Source organism: Engystomops pustulosus, chromosome 2, assembly GCF_040894005.1.
Source record: "Engystomops pustulosus chromosome 2, aEngPut4.maternal, whole genome shotgun sequence".
Classification (NCBI taxonomy): Eukaryota; Metazoa; Chordata; class Amphibia; order Anura; family Leptodactylidae; genus Engystomops; species Engystomops pustulosus.
This window is the reverse complement of record NC_092412.1, coordinates 1457501-1474462: the sequence shown is the minus strand read 5'-3', so window position 1 is coordinate 1474462 and position 16962 is coordinate 1457501. Positions and strand designations below refer to the sequence as shown.

The following is a 16962-nucleotide window of genomic DNA, read 5'->3' as shown; positions in this document are numbered from 1 at the left end:
TTTTGCACACATGCGTTTAATTTTTGAAAATGTATTAAAACACAATAAAACCTATAAATCCGGTATCACCGCGATCGCACCAAACCAAAGAATAAAGCTGAGGTGTTATTTTGAGTGCACAGTCAAAGTCGAAAAAACTGAGCCCACAAGAACGTGACATGTGCGGTTTTTTAAAAAATTTTTTCCACATTTGGAATTTTTTGCAGCTTCGCAGTACACGGCATGTTAAAATAAATAACATTACGGGAAAGTAAAATTTGTTACGCACAAAATAAGCCCTCACACAGCTCTGTACACGGAAAAATGAAAAAGTTATGGATTTTTGAAGTTGGAGAGCGAGAAATGAGAGAAAAACCCTGTGTCCTTAAGGGGTTAAGGGATTAAGTATATGGTACAATAAAAGCAGAATAGAAGGGCACTGGGGGGGTTAGGGATGGGGGCAGGGGGTCTATGGAGGAAAGTGTTTAACCCTTTAGCTGCTGCCTGCAGTCACTGTAGAGTACCTGTTATCACACTGCAGCAGCTGCACACACTCGGCTCTGCTTCATCAGACGAACTTCAGTGAGGAGCAGGAGGAGGTGGGGGCAGGGAGCCATTGATGTAGCAGTGCTGGAGAGTTCCTGCCTGCACGGAGGATGATCCCCTGGGGCTGCTGTGCAGGGGCAGTGCAGAGAATATGACACTCTGCACTGCTCCATCCATCCATCCATCCATGTGCCTGCAAGTGGCAGCCTGAGGACAGGGAGGGCTCTGCCTCCCAGGGGAGGGGATGGGGGAGGTGCCGGCTCTGCAGCAGACAGCCCGGGAGCTGGAGAGGAGGAGGACGCTGTACCCCGCCCCCTGGCTTCTCTGTATCCTGAGCAGGACGGGGGCGGGACTCGGGGGGGGGGGCGGGACTCGGGGGCGGGACAAAACGGAAAAATCCGTGAAACCGCAAAAAAACCGGGACTTTCACTTAACGGTCCGTGCAGGCGGGACAAGGGTTAAAAAACGGGACTGTCCCGCCCAAAACGGGACGGTTGGGAGGTATGTATCAGCCATGTCTGCAGTGTATGAGGTGACTGGGGCAGATACATGAGGAGACATGGTGACTACATGATCTCCTGTGGTAATAATTCTCCTATATATGATATAGCAGCCATGTCTGCAGTGTAGGAGGTGACTGGGAGCAGATACATGAGGAGACATGGTGACTACATGATCCCCTGTGGTAATAATTCTCCTATATATGATATATCAGCCATGTCTGCAGTGTATGAGGTGACTGGAGCAGATACATGAGGAGACATGGTGACTACATGATCTCCTGTGGTAATAATTCCCCTATATATGATATATCAGCCATGTCTGCAGTGTATGAGGTGACTGGGGCAGATACATGAGGAGACATGGTGACTACATGATCTCCTGTGGTAATAATTCCTCTATATATGATATATCAGCCATGTCTGCAGTGTATGAGGTGACTGGAGCAGATACATGAGGAGACATGGTGACTACATGATCTCCTGTGGTAATAATTCCTCTATATATGATATATCAGCCATGTCTGCAGTGTATGAGGTGACTGGGAGCAGATACATGAGGAGACATGGTGACTACATGACCTCCTGTGGTAATAATTCTCCTATATATGATATATCAGCCATGTCTGCAGTGTATGAGGTGACTGGGAGCAGATACATGAGGAGACATGGTGACTACATGATCTCCTGTGGTAATAATTCCTCTATATATGATATATCAGCCATGTCTGCAGTGTATGAGGTGACTGGGAGCAGATACATGAGGAGACATGGTGACTACATGATCTCCTGTGGTAATAATTCCTCTATATATGATATATCAGCCATGTCTGCAGTGTATGAGGTGATGGAGCAGATACATGAGGAGACATGGTGACTACATGATCTCCTGTGGTAATAATTCCTCTATATATGATATATCAGCCATGTCTGCAGTGTATGAGGTGACTGGAGCAGATACATGAGGAGACATGGTGCCTACATGATCTCCTGTGGTAATAATTCTCCTATATATGATATATCAGCCATGTCTGCAGTGTATGAGGTGACTGGGAGCAGATACATGAGGAGACATGGTGACTACATGACCTCCTGTGGTAATAATTCCTCTATATATGATATATCAGCCATGTCTGCAGTGTATGAGGTGATGGAGCAGATACATGAGGAGACATGATGACTACATGATCTCCTGTGGTAATAATTCTCCTATATATGATATATCAGCCATGTCTGCAGTATATGAGGTGACTGGAGCAGATACATGAGGAGACATGGTGACTACATGATCTCCTGTGGTAATAATTCTCCTATATATGATATATCAGCCATGTCTGCAGTGTATGAGGTGACTGGGAGCAGATACATGAGGAGACATGGTGACTACATGATCTCCTGTGGTAATAATTCTCCTATATATGATATATCAGCCATGTCTGCAGTGTATGAGGTGACTGGAGCAGATACATGAGGAGACATGGTGACTACATGATCTCCTGTGGTAATAATTCCTCTATATATGATATATCAGCCATGTCTGCAGTGTATGAGGTGATGGAGCAGATACATGAGGAGACATGGTGACTACATGATCTCCTGTGGTAATAATTCTCCTATATATGATATATCAGCCATGTCTGCAGTGTATGAGGTGACTGGGGCAGATACATGAGGAGACATGGTGACTACATGATCTCCTGTGGTAATAATTCCTCTATATATGATATATCAGCCATGTCTGCAGTGTATGAGGTGACTGGAGCAGATACATGAGGAGACATGGTGACTACATGATCTCCTGTGGTAATAATTCCTCTATATATGATATATCAGCCATGTCTGCAGTGTATGAGGTGACTGGGAGCAGATACATGAGGAGACATGGTGACTACATGACCTCCTGTGGTAATAATTCTCCTATATATGATATATCAGCCATGTCTGCAGTGTATGAGGTGACTGGGAGCAGATACATGAGGAGACATGGTGACTACATGATCTCCTGTGGTAATAATTCCTCTATATATGATATATCAGCCATGTCTGCAGTGTATGAGGTGACTGGGAGCAGATACATGAGGAGACATGGTGACTACATGATCTCCTGTGGTAATAATTCCTCTATATATGATATATCAGCCATGTCTGCAGTGTATGAGGTGATGGAGCAGATACATGAGGAGACATGGTGACTACATGATCTCCTGTGGTAATAATTCCTCTATATATGATATATCAGCCATGTCTGCAGTGTATGAGGTGACTGGAGCAGATACATGAGGAGACATGGTGCCTACATGATCTCCTGTGGTAATAATTCTCCTATATATGATATATCAGCCATGTCTGCAGTGTATGAGGTGACTGGGAGCAGATACATGAGGAGACATGGTGACTACATGACCTCCTGTGGTAATAATTCCTCTATATATGATATATCAGCCATGTCTGCAGTGTATGAGGTGATGGAGCAGATACATGAGGAGACATGATGACTACATGATCTCCTGTGGTAATAATTCTCCTATATATGATATATCAGCCATGTCTGCAGTATATGAGGTGACTGGAGCAGATACATGAGGAGACATGGTGACTACATGATCTCCTGTGGTAATAATTCTCCTATATATGATATATCAGCCATGTCTGCAGTGTATGAGGTGACTGGGAGCAGATACATGAGGAGACATGGTGACTACATGATCTCCTGTGGTAATAATTCTCCTATATATGATATATCAGCCATGTCTGCAGTGTATGAGGTGACTGGAGCAGATACATGAGGAGACATGGTGACTACATGATCTCCTGTGGTAATAATTCCTCTATATATGATATATCAGCCATGTCTGCAGTGTATGAGGTGATGGAGCAGATACATGAGGAGACATGGTGACTACATGATCTCCTGTGGTAATAATTCCTCTATATATGATATATCAGCCATGTCTGCAGTGTATGAGGTGATGGGGCAGATACATGAGGAGACATGGTGACTACATGATGTCCTGTGGTAATAATTCTCCTATATATGATATATCAGCCATGTCTGCTGTGTATGAGGTGATGGGGCAGATACATGAGGAGACATGGTGACTACATGATGTCCTGTGGTAATAATTCTCCTATATATGATATATCAGCCATGTCTGCAGTGTATGAGGTGATGGGGCAGATACATGAGGAGACATGGTGACTACATGATGTCCTGTGGTAATAATTCCTCTATATATGATATATCAGCCATGTCTGCAGTATATGAGGTGACTGGGAGCAGATACATGAGGAGACATGATGACTACATGATCTCCTGTGGTAATAATTCTCCTATATATGATATATCAGCCATGTCTGCAGTATATGAGGTGACTGGGGCAGGTACATGAGGAGACATGGTGACTACATGATCTCCTGTGGTAATAATTCTCCTATATATGATATATCAGCCATGTCTGCAGTGTATGAGGTGACTGGGAGCAGATACATGAGGAGACATGGTGACTACATGATCTCCTGTGGTAATAATTCCTCTATATATGATATATCAGCCATGTCTGCAGTGTATGAGGTGATGGAGCAGATACATGAGGAGACATGGTGACTACATGATCTCCTGTGGTAATAATTCCTCTATATATGATATATCAGCCATGTCTGCAGTGTATGAGGTGACTGGGAGCAGATACATGGGGAGACATGGTGACTACATGATCTCCTGTGGTAATAATTCCTCTATATATGATATATCAGCCATGTCTGCAGTGTATGAGGTGACTGGGGCAGATACATGAGGAGACATGGTGACTACATGATCTCCTGTGGTAATAATTCCTCTATATATGATATATCAGCCATGTCTGCAGTGTATGAGGTGACTGGGAGCAGATACATGGGGAGACATGGTGACTACATGATCTCCTGTGGTAATAATTCCTCTATATATGATATATCAGCCATGTCTGCAGTGTATGAGGTGATGGAGCAGATACATGAGGAGACATGGTGACTACATGACCTCCTGTGGGAATAATTCCTCTATATATGATATATCAGCCATGTCTGCAGTGTATGAGGTGATGGGGCAGATACATGAGGAGACATGGTGACTACATGATCTCCTGTGGTAATAATTCCTCTATATATGATATATCAGCCATGTCTGCAGTGTATGAGGTGATGGGGCAGATACATGAGGAGACATGGTGACTACATGATCTCCTGTGGTAATAATTCCTCTATATATGATATATCAGCCATGTCTGCAGTGTATGAGGTGATGGGGCAGATACATGAGGAGACATGGTGACTACATGATCTCCTGTGGTAATAATTCCTCTATATATGATATATCAGCCATGTCTGCAGTGTATGAGGTGATGGAGCAGATACATGAGGAGACATGATGACTACATGATCTCCTGTGGTAATAATTCCTCTATATATGATATATCAGCCATGTCTGCAGTGTATGAGGTGACTGGGGCAGATACATGAGGAGACATGGTGACTACATGATCCCCTGTGGTAATAATTCTCCTATATATGATATATCAGCCATGTCTGCAGTGTATGAGGTGACTGGGGCAGATACATGAGGAGACATGGTGACTACATGATCTCCTGTGGTAATAATTCTCCTATATATGATATATCAGCCATGTCTGCAGTGTATGAGGTGACTGGGGGCAGATACATGAGGAGACATGGTGACTACATGATCTCCTGTGGTAATAATTCCTCTATATATGATATATCAGCCATGTCTGCAGTGTATGAGGTGACTGGGGCAGATACATGAGGAGACATGGTGACTACATGATCTCCTGTGGTAATAATTCTCCTATATATGATATAGCAGCCATGTCTGCAGTGTAGGAGGTGACTGGGAGCAGATACATGAGGAGACATGGTGACTACATGATCCCCTGTGGTAATAATTCTCCTATATATGATATATCAGCCATGTCTGCAGTGTATGAGGTGACTGGAGCAGATACATGAGGAGACATGGTGACTACATGATCTCCTGTGGTAATAATTCCCCTATATATGATATATCAGCCATGTCTGCAGTGTATGAGGTGACTGGGAGCAGGTACATGAGGAGACATGGTGACTACATGATCTCCTGTGGTAATAATTCCTCTATATATGATATATCAGCCATGTCTGCAGTGTATGAGGTGACTGGGGCAGATACATGAGGAGACATGGTGACTACATGATCTCCTGTGGTAATAATTCCTCTATATATGATATATCAGCCATGTCTGCAGTGTATGAGGTGACTGGAGCAGATACAAGAGGAGACATGGTGACTACATGATCTCCTGTGGTAATAATTCCTCTATATATGATATATCAGCCATGTCTGCAGTGTATGAGGTGACTGGGAGCAGATACATGAGGAGACATGGTGACTACATGATGTCCTGTGGTAATAATTCCTCTATATATGATATATCAGCCATGTCTGCAGTGTATGAGGTGACTGGGGCAGATACATGAGGAGACATGGTGACTACATGATCTCCTGTGGTAATAATTCTCCTATATATGATATATCAGCCATGTCTGCAGTGTATGAGGTGACTGGGAGCAGATACATGAGGAGACATGGTGACTACATGATCTCCTGTGGTAATAATTCCTCTATATATGATATATCAGCCATGTCTGCAGTGTATGAGGTGATGGAGCAGATACATGAGGAGACATGGTGACTACATGATCTCCTGTGCTAATAATTATCCTATATATGATATATCAGCCATGTCTGCAGTGTATGAGGTGACTGGGGCAGATACATGAGGAGACATGGTGACTACATGATCTCCTGTGGTAATAATTCCTCTATATATGATATATCAGCCATGTCTGCAGTGTATGAGGTGACTGGAGCAGATACATGAGGAGACATGGTGCCTACATGATCTCCTGTGGTAATAATTCTCCTATATATGATATATCAGCCATGTCTGCAGTGTATGAGGTGACTGGGAGCAGATACATGAGGAGACATGGTGACTACATGATCTCCTGTGGTAATAATTCTCCTATATATGATATATCAGCCATGTCTGCAGTGTATGAGGTGACTGGGGCAGATACATGAGGAGACATGGTGACTACATGACCTCCTGTGGTAATAATTCCTCTATATATGATATGTCAGCCATGTCTGCAGTGTATGAGGTGATGGAGCAGATACATGAGGAGACATGATGACTACATGATCTCCTGTGGTAATAATTCTCCTATATATGATATATCAGCCATGTCTGCAGTATATGAGGTGACTGGAGCAGATACATGAGGAGACATGGTGACTACATGATCTCCTGTGGTAATAATTCTCCTATATATGATATATCAGCCATGTCTGCAGTGTATGAGGTGACTGGAGCAGATACATGAGGAGACATGGTGACTACATGATCTCCTGTGGTAATAATTCTCCTATATATGATATATCAGCCATGTCTGCAGTGTATGAGGTGACTGGGAGCAGATACATGAGGAGACATGGTGACTACATGATCTCCTGTGGTAATAATTCCTCTATATATGATATATCAGCCATGTCTGCAGTGTATGAGGTGATAGAGCAGATACATGAGGAGACATGGTGACTACATGATCTCCTGTGGTATTAATTCCTCTATATATGATATATCAGCCATGTCTGCAGTGTATGAGGTGATGGAGCAGATACATGAGGAGACATGGTGACTACATGATCTCCTGTGGTAATAATTCCTCTATATATGATATATCAGCCATGTCTGCAGTGTATGAGGTGACTGGAGCAGATACATGAGGAGACATGGTGACTACATGATCTCCTGTGGTAATAATTCCTCTATATATGATATATCAGCCATGTCTGCAGTGTATGAGGTGATGGGGCAGATACATGAGGAGACATGGTGACTACATGATCTCCTGTGGTAATAATTCCTCTATATATGATATATCAGCCATGTCTGCAGTGTATGAGGTGATGGAGCAGATACATGAGGAGACATGGTGACTACATGATCTCCTGTGGTAATAATTCCTCTATATATGATATATCAGCCATGTCTGCAGTGTATGAGGTGATGGGGCAGATACATGAGGAGACATGGTGACTACATGATGTCCTGTGGTAATAATTCTCCTATATATGATATATCAGCCATGTCTGCTGTGTATGAGGTGATGGGGCAGATACATGAGGAGACATGGTGACTACATGATGTCCTGTGGTAATAATTCTCCTATATATGATATATCAGCCATGTCTGCAGTGTATGAGGTGATGGGGCAGATACATGAGGAGACATGGTGACTACATGATCTCCTGTGGTAATAATTCTCCTATATATGATATATCAGCCATGTCTGCAGTGTATGAGGTGACTGGAGCAGATACATGAGGAGACATGGTGACTACATGATCTCCTGTGGTAATAATTCCTCTATATATGATATATCAGCCATGTCTGCAGTGTATGAGGTGATGGGGCAGATACATGAGGAGACATGGTGACTACATGATCTCCTGTGGTAATAATTCCTCTATATATGATATATCAGCCATGTCTGCAGTGTATGAGGTGATGGAGCAGATACATGAGGAGACATGGTGACTACATGATCTCCTGTGGTAATAATTCCTCTATATATGATATATCAGCCATGTCTGCAGTGTATGAGGTGATGGGGCAGATACATGAGGAGACATGGTGACTACATGATGTCCTGTGGTAATAATTCTCCTATATATGATATATCAGCCATGTCTGCTGTGTATGAGGTGATGGGGCAGATACATGAGGAGACATGGTGACTACATGATGTCCTGTGGTAATAATTCTCCTATATATGATATATCAGCCATGTCTGCAGTGTATGAGGTGATGGGGCAGATACATGAGGAGACATGGTGACTACATGATGTCCTGTGGTAATAATTCCTCTATATATGATATATCAGCCATGTCTGCAGTATATGAGGTGACTGGGAGCAGATACATGAGGAGACATGATGACTACATGATCTCCTGTGGTAATAATTCTCCTATATATGATATATCAGCCATGTCTGCAGTATATGAGGTGACTGGGAGCAGATACATGAGGAGACATGATGACTACATGATCTCCTGTGGTAATAATTCTCCTATATATGATATATCAGCCATGTCTGCAGTGTATGAGGTGACTGGGGCAGGTACATGAGGAGACATGGTGACTACATGATCTCCTGTGGTAATAATTCTCCTATATATGATATATCAGCCATGTCTGCAGTATATGAGGTGACTGGGGCAGGTACATGAGGAGACATGGTGCCTACATGATCTCCTGTGGTAATAATTCTCCTATATATGATATATCAGCCATGTCTGCAGTATATGAGGTGACTGGGGCAGGTACATGAGGAGACATGGTGACTACATGATCTCCTGTGGTAATAATTCCTCTATATATGATATATCAGCCATGTCTGCAGTGTATGAGGTGACTGGAGCAGATACATGGGGAGACATGGTGACTACATGATCTCCTGTGGTAATAATTCTCCTATATATGATATATCAGCCATGTCTGCAGTGTATGAGGTGACTGGGAGCAGATACATGAGGAGACATGGTGACTACATGATCTCCTGTGGTAATAATTCCTCTATATATGATATATCAGCCATGTCTGCAGTGTATGAGGTGATGGAGCAGATACATGAGGAGACATGGTGACTACATGATCTCCTGTGGTAATAATTCCTCTATATATGATATATCAGCCATGTCTGCAGTGTATGAGGTGACTGGGAGCAGATACATGGGGAGACATGGTGACTACATGATCTCCTGTGGTAATAATTCCTCTATATATGATATATCAGCCATGTCTGCAGTGTATGAGGTGACTGGGGCAGATACATGAGGAGACATGGTGACTACATGATCTCCTGTGGTAATAATTCCTCTACAGGCGGTCCCCTACTTAAGGACACCCGACTTACAGACAACTCATAGTTACAGACAGACCCCTCTGACCTCTGATGAAGCTCTCTGGATGCTTTACTATAGTCCCAGACTGCAATGATCAGCTGTAAGGTGTTTGTAATGAAGCTTTATTGATAATCCTAGGTCCCATTACAGCAAAAAATGTTTAAACTCCAATTGTCACTGGGGCCAAATTTTTTTTGGTCTGAATCTACAATTATAAAATATACAGTTTCGACTTACATACAAATTCAACTTAAGAACAAACCTCCGGACCCTATCTTGTACGTAACCCGGGGACCGCCTGTATATATGATATATCAGCCATGTCTGCAGTGTATGAGGTGACTGGGAGCAGATACATGGGGAGACATGGTGACTACATGATCTCCTGTGGTAATAATTCCTCTATATATGATATATCAGCCATGTCTGCAGTGTATGAGGTGATGGAGCAGATACATGAGGAGACATGGTGACTACATGACCTCCTGTGGGAATAATTCCTCTATATATGATATATCAGCCATGTCTGCAGTGTATGAGGTGATGGGGCAGATACATGAGGAGACATGGTGACTACATGATCTCCTGTGGTAATAATTCCTCTATATATGATATATCAGCCATGTCTGCAGTGTATGAGGTGATGGGGCAGATACATGAGGAGACATGGTGACTACATGATCTCCTGTGGTAATAATTCCTCTATATATGATATATCAGCCATGTCTGCAGTGTATGAGGTGATGGGGCAGATACATGAGGAGACATGGTGACTACATGATCTCCTGTGGTAATAATTCCTCTATATATGATATATCAGCCATGTCTGCAGTGTATGAGGTGACTGGGGCAGATACATGAGGAGACATGGTGACTACATGATCTCCTGTGGTAATAATTCTCCTATATATGATATATCAGCCATGTCTGCAGTGTATGAGGTGACTGGGGGCAGATACATGAGGAGACATGGTGACTACATCATCTCCTGTGGTAATAATTCTCCTATATATGATATATCAGCCATGTCTGCAGTGTATGAGGTGACTGGAGCAGATACATGAGGAGACATGGTGACTACATGATCTCCTGTGGTAATAATTCCTCTATATATAATATATCAGCCATGTCTGCAGTGTATGAGGTGACTGGGAGCAGATACATGAGGAGACATGGTGACTACATGATCTCCTGTGGTAATAATTCCTCTATATATGATATATCAGCCATGTCTGCAGTGTATGAGGTGACTGGGGCAGATACATGAGGAGACATGGTGACTACATGATCTCCTGTGGTAATAATTCCTCTATATATGATATATCAGCCATGTCTGCAGTGTATGAGGTGACTGGGGCAGATACATGAGGAGACATGGTGACTACATGATCTCCTGTGGTAATAATTCCTCTATATATGATATAGCAGCCATGTCTGCAGTGTATGAGGTGACTGGGGGCAGATACATGAGGAGACATGGTGACTACATGATCTCCTGTGGTAATAATTCTCCTATATATGATATATCAGCCATGTCTGCAGTGTATGAGGTGACTGGGAGCAGATACATGAGGAGACATGGTGACTACATGATCTCCTGTGGTAATAATTCCTCTATATATGATATATCAGCCATGTCTGCAGTGTATGAGGTGACTGGGAGCAGATACATGAGGAGACATGGTGACTACATGATCTCCTGTGGTAATAATTCCTCTATATATGATATATCAGCCATGTCTGCAGTGTATGAGGTGATGGAGCAGATACATGAGGAGACATGATGACTACATGATCTCCTGTGGTAATAATTCCTCTATATATGATATATCAGCCATGTCTGCAGTGTATGAGGTGACTGGGGCAGATACATGAGGAGACATGGTGACTACATGATCTCCTGTGGTAATAATTCTCCTATATATGATATATCAGACATGTCTGCAGTGTATGAGGTGACTGGGGCAGATACATGAGGAGACATGGTGACTACATGATCTTTTCAGGGCACCCAATGAAATTGCAGCACTGAGAAGCAGGATAGCACCCAAGTGGACACCTACCTCTCAATCTGGCCCTGTAAACTGCTATTCCTAATGTGTGATGATGAAGGGCCTCCCTACAGATCTCACACTGGTCTCCAGGATAATCCCTCTGTGTGATCTACTATTCTAGTCTAATATTCTATATTCTGGTATAATCCAGCATAATCTAGAATAATCTCACCAGATCTAATCTTCTTTGTAGTGGTTATCCAAGGCTCTACAGACATTACCTGGCTATGCTGTTTGCTATAGAAGAGATCAATGGAAGACAAGATTTATTACCCAACATCACTCTGGGCTACGAGATTTATAACACGAAGGGGCTGAAGCGAGGAACGGTTAAAGGCTCCATGTCCCTGATGACCGGAGGACAAGTCCTGGTGCCAAACTATGTCTGTCGTAAGGGGGAAGATCTGGTGGCGATCATTGGGGATCTGGAATCTTCTTCAACGTATCTGATCTCTCAGCTGATCGGCCTGTATCACTATCCGCAGGTATCACAACCCCCATTGAACGGTGGGAGATATAAACTAATAAAACAATGGAAATTATTCAAGCTGTAGAAACCAAACTGAGACTCTATTATAATTATCTAGGAGCCTAAAACACCCAGACTACCAGGGCCGCCGTCGCTGGAGCACGGGCAGGTAAGTGATGGGGCGCACGGAGGCAAACAGATGCACCTTTGACCCAAGACAAATAATAATAATCTTTATTTATATAGCACCATTAAATTCCGTAGTGCTTTACAAAATATATACTTTGAAATATATGGCTTTGGAACAGGGAAAAGCATGAAATGTGTCAGGATCGGTGGTAGTGCATCCTATGTACCACCGCGGATGATGACGTACGCCGACACCGGGGCCCGGAGTCTAACTGGCACTCGTTTTTCACCAGAGCGGCTGCAAAGCAGGTTGGACATGTTGCGGCGTGGTACCACCAGGTCGTTCGACAGCTACGACATTGTCCGCGGTGGCATCCAAGGCGAGGTACAGAAACGGAAGGCAAAATCGTGGTCGGGGACTGGCAGGAGGTCAAGATGGGCAGCACAGGATCAGAGTCGGGGACGTAGCGGTAGGTCAGGACAGCTAGCATGAAATCGGAGTCAGGAACGAAATCAAGGTCAAGACGGGAAATCAGGATAATTGCAGCAGGCTTGGAATACAGCTTTCTCTCAGGCATGGAAGCACATAGATCCGGCAGGGGACATAGGAAGGGTCTGGAACTCAGGGTAGGCAGCTGGCCAGCCCCAATTAGCGGCAGGCTGGCCCTTTAAATTTTACAGAGCCGATGCACGCGCGCCCTAGGATACGGGAACACGCGCGCTGGGGATCGCTGCTGGATCCGGGACAGGTGAGTAAGGTGCACACGGAGGTACACGGATGCGCCTGCAACCCGGGATATGGGTCTCAGGGGCACCCTTGACAAAATGCATGAAACATGCTGTGTAAGATCTTCTATTGTTGTTATTCACCCGTGAGCTTTAAGAGGACTGGATGAGGTTGTAAACTAATTTACAGGACAATCAGAATCAAATGTTCCAAATATTTTTTTACGAAGATTGAGTTAATCAAATCTCGAATGATCATCTCAAATTTTGCATCCAGGAGATAGAAATAAGATCAGCTCCAATGCCATTTTCCCATTGAAACCCCATTACAACATCGTGTACTGTACATTGTGAATTGGTGATGTCTCACATATTCACTTATAATTTCCAGATCAGCTACGGGGCCATGGATCCCATCTTTACAGACCGTGTACAATTTCCACATGTTTACCGGACGGTTCCCAATCAGAATTATCAGCATCGGGCCGTGGTCCAATTATTGAGACATTTTGGATGGAATTGGGTGGGAATTTTGAGTGCAGATGATGACAGCAGCGAGAGGGGAAGCCGAGACCTGAAGAATCTCATCCTGAGCAGCGGAGGTTGTGTGGAGTTTATGTACACGGTATCTGAAAATAAGCAAAAAGAAAGTGTGGCAAAAAAAATTCTGTCATCATCGGCAAAAGTTGTGATTGTCAACAGTGATACCGATTTTCTGAAAAGTATATTGGTTGAATTGCATTTAAAGAAATGTAAAAAAGTCTGGATCTTTCTGTCAGGTCTGACCTATTTTGCATTATCTGTTGTACCACAAGTCCCAGAGGTGCTAAACGGGTCGCTGACCTTCCTCATCCATAAGGGGAACATCCCAGGCCTGAGGGAGTTTATATACAATTATACCCCCTATAATCACAAAGGGGACTATCTCTTGAAAGAAATATGGATGTCTTTGTTTTTCTGCTATCCGCGGTTGGCCAATATAAATGGGATCATTCCGGCCCTCAGACCTTGTTCCGGTAGGGAAACGGTGGAGTCAGTTTCAACTAATATATATGATGCGGTCAATTTCAGAATCGTGTACAGCATTTACACCGCCGTCTACATTGTGGCCTATTGTCTTCATGAGATGCTGATGGAGAAATCCCATGGAATTATCATGGACCCTTCCATCCTGGAGAGACCTCTACAGCTCTGGAAGGTTTTCTATTACTTTTTTATATCAAGATTTCATTTTGTATGTTGCTTGACCCAGAAGATGTCTGCTTCCTTTTGACTAGGGTACAATAGGATTGATACATAGAACCACTACCTTAAGCAGAGAAGCTTTGAGATTACTGATAATGTCTCCACATAATCCTAACCTAACACTATTAAAGGGGCTTTCCCACAAAAGAAAATTCTCAAATCTCAATCCCCTAATGATGTTTACACAATAAAAATAATTTTGACCCTTTACTTTACAATTTTCCTCAGTTTTATTGCTGTTTTAGCTATTACTCCTATTACCTATTACTCCCTAGGCTGCTCAGTGCAAATTCACCGGGTGTGGCTTGGGCCTCTTTAAGCATTGACAGATTGGGGCACATTTACTAAGGGTCGCGGACTGCACTTTTGTTGGACCGTGCACGTTTTTCATGGCTAAAATGCCCTTGTGCAGAATTCTTTGCCATGGTACATTGTATCCTACATGTACATTATAACTCTTGCTGTATTTCAGCTAATGTTTTGTTGTGTATAATACTCCAATTCCTCTTTGAACACATGTTCTGCTTGCCACCAACCAAGAAAAAATAAGCAATTTGGGGCATACACCGGTGCCCCATGTCTGTAGTTAATAGCAAACCCAAAAAAATAATTACATGTAGAATAACTTGTAGAAGTACAAAATAATTGTGACTGCGAAATTGAATGCGAAATTGTTTAATATTTGTGTGTAAAGACTCAACATCTAAAATCTCCACCATGGTGTCCAGGCATTCTGGTGATGGTGCCCTTGGTATCCTGTAAAAGAGAGAGAAAGGCCTTGACTTACAGTACTAGGATGTGGTCACATTTTTGTCTCGAGTTGTCATTACAGGACACTATTGGTCTTCTCAGTGCTGGTCTCACATTCTTGTGTATAAAAATTCAATGTCTTCCACTTTAGTGTCCAGGGTGACTCATTTGGCCTGAAGAAGACACCTATCTAGCATCAAAACATGTCGCCTAAATAAAACATTAGCCATTAGAGCTTTGAATTCTATGTGTGCTATAGAACTAGGATACCCATTGCCGAAACATCACACAACATTGGAATTTTGATTTAACTTAATAAAACATTCTATTAACTACATCTAAGAGTGATACCTTATTGCTGACTGTTTCCTGTGTTTTGACCCTTGGCTTGTACCTTGACTATGACTTTGTCTCTTAATGTTCCTAACTACTCCTTACCAACGTTCTGTGCTGTCCAACTTAACTTTCAGCATGTCCCTGGTTCACTTTATAATGCCACCTGCCCCTACATCAGATTACTCTTAACAATGCTCATATTTGTAATCCAGCTGACACCCCCAAAAGGTTGGATACCTACCTAGTGACTTGTGTGACACAGTGTCTTTGTGAGTATTACAGAATGCTCAATCGATAAACCCCACTGGTAGTCCCAACCCAAGACTCCCAAGATGTTCCCAAGGAGACTGAGTAACCACAATGGGGCAGATTTACTTACCTGGTCCAGTCGCAATCCCGCGGTGCGTTGCCCGACGAATCGGGTCTGCCACGATTCACTAACGTCGTGCGCCCGAGTTCCTGCATCCGTCGCTTCTGCCCCGAGGTCCGCTGGAGTTGAACTGCTTCTTCCTGGTGCATGTGTGTGTGTCTGAATTCATAGGGTTGTCCGAAGGCCACGCCCCCGATTTCTGTCGCGTGAAAGCCAGCACCGATGCGGCAAAATCCAATCGCGTGCGCCAAAATCCCGGGGCAATTCGCCGCAAAACGGAAATCATCGGGAAACCCAATGAAAATGTGTCAGACGGACCCTTAGTAAATGGAGCCCCAGTGTTCTCTGCACTGGAAGCGACACAGTTTGTCTTTCACTGGTGAAAGAGGTTGTAGACACAAAATGATTGTCACGGTTGCTGCTTAGGACTCCATGCTGTAGTATTGAGTAATCAGAGATGTGAATACATCAGTCAGCTAGCACCTAACAGCTACCTGGCAGTGTAGACAATTCTCTAGGCTCGCTGACATTGGAGAGAGCGTTCTTATCCAATCGGTATAGACAGTTATGTGGAGCTCTCATACACTCGTTGGGCTGACTGACATTGGAGAGAGCATTCTTATCCAATCGGTATAGACAGTTATGTGGAGCTCTCATACACTCGCTAGGCTCGCTGACATTGGAGAGAGCGTTCTTATCCAATCGGTATAGACAGTTATGTGGAGCTCTCATACACTCGTTGGGCTGACTGACATTGGAGAGAGCGTTCTTATCCAATCGGTAAAGACAGTTATGTGGAGCTCTCATACACTCGCTAGGCTCGCTGACATTGGAGAGAGCGTTCTTATCCAAT

The 16962-nt window shown here is 43.4% G+C and overlaps 1 protein-coding gene across 1 annotated transcript; it reads left to right on the top strand.

Annotated features, from left to right (window-relative positions):
* The first annotated feature begins 918 nt into the window (after window positions 1–918).
* Window positions 919–15719, top strand: LOC140117135 (vomeronasal type-2 receptor 1-like). Its single transcript, XM_072133590.1, has 3 exons — window positions 919–1026; window positions 12278–12569; window positions 13800–15719. Exons 2-3 carry the CDS (start codon window positions 12312–12314, stop codon window positions 14679–14681), a joined length of 1140 nt encoding a protein of 379 aa, XP_071989691.1. The 5' UTR covers window positions 919–1026; window positions 12278–12311; the 3' UTR covers window positions 14682–15719.
* The last annotated feature ends 1243 nt before the right edge of the window (window positions 15720–16962 follow it).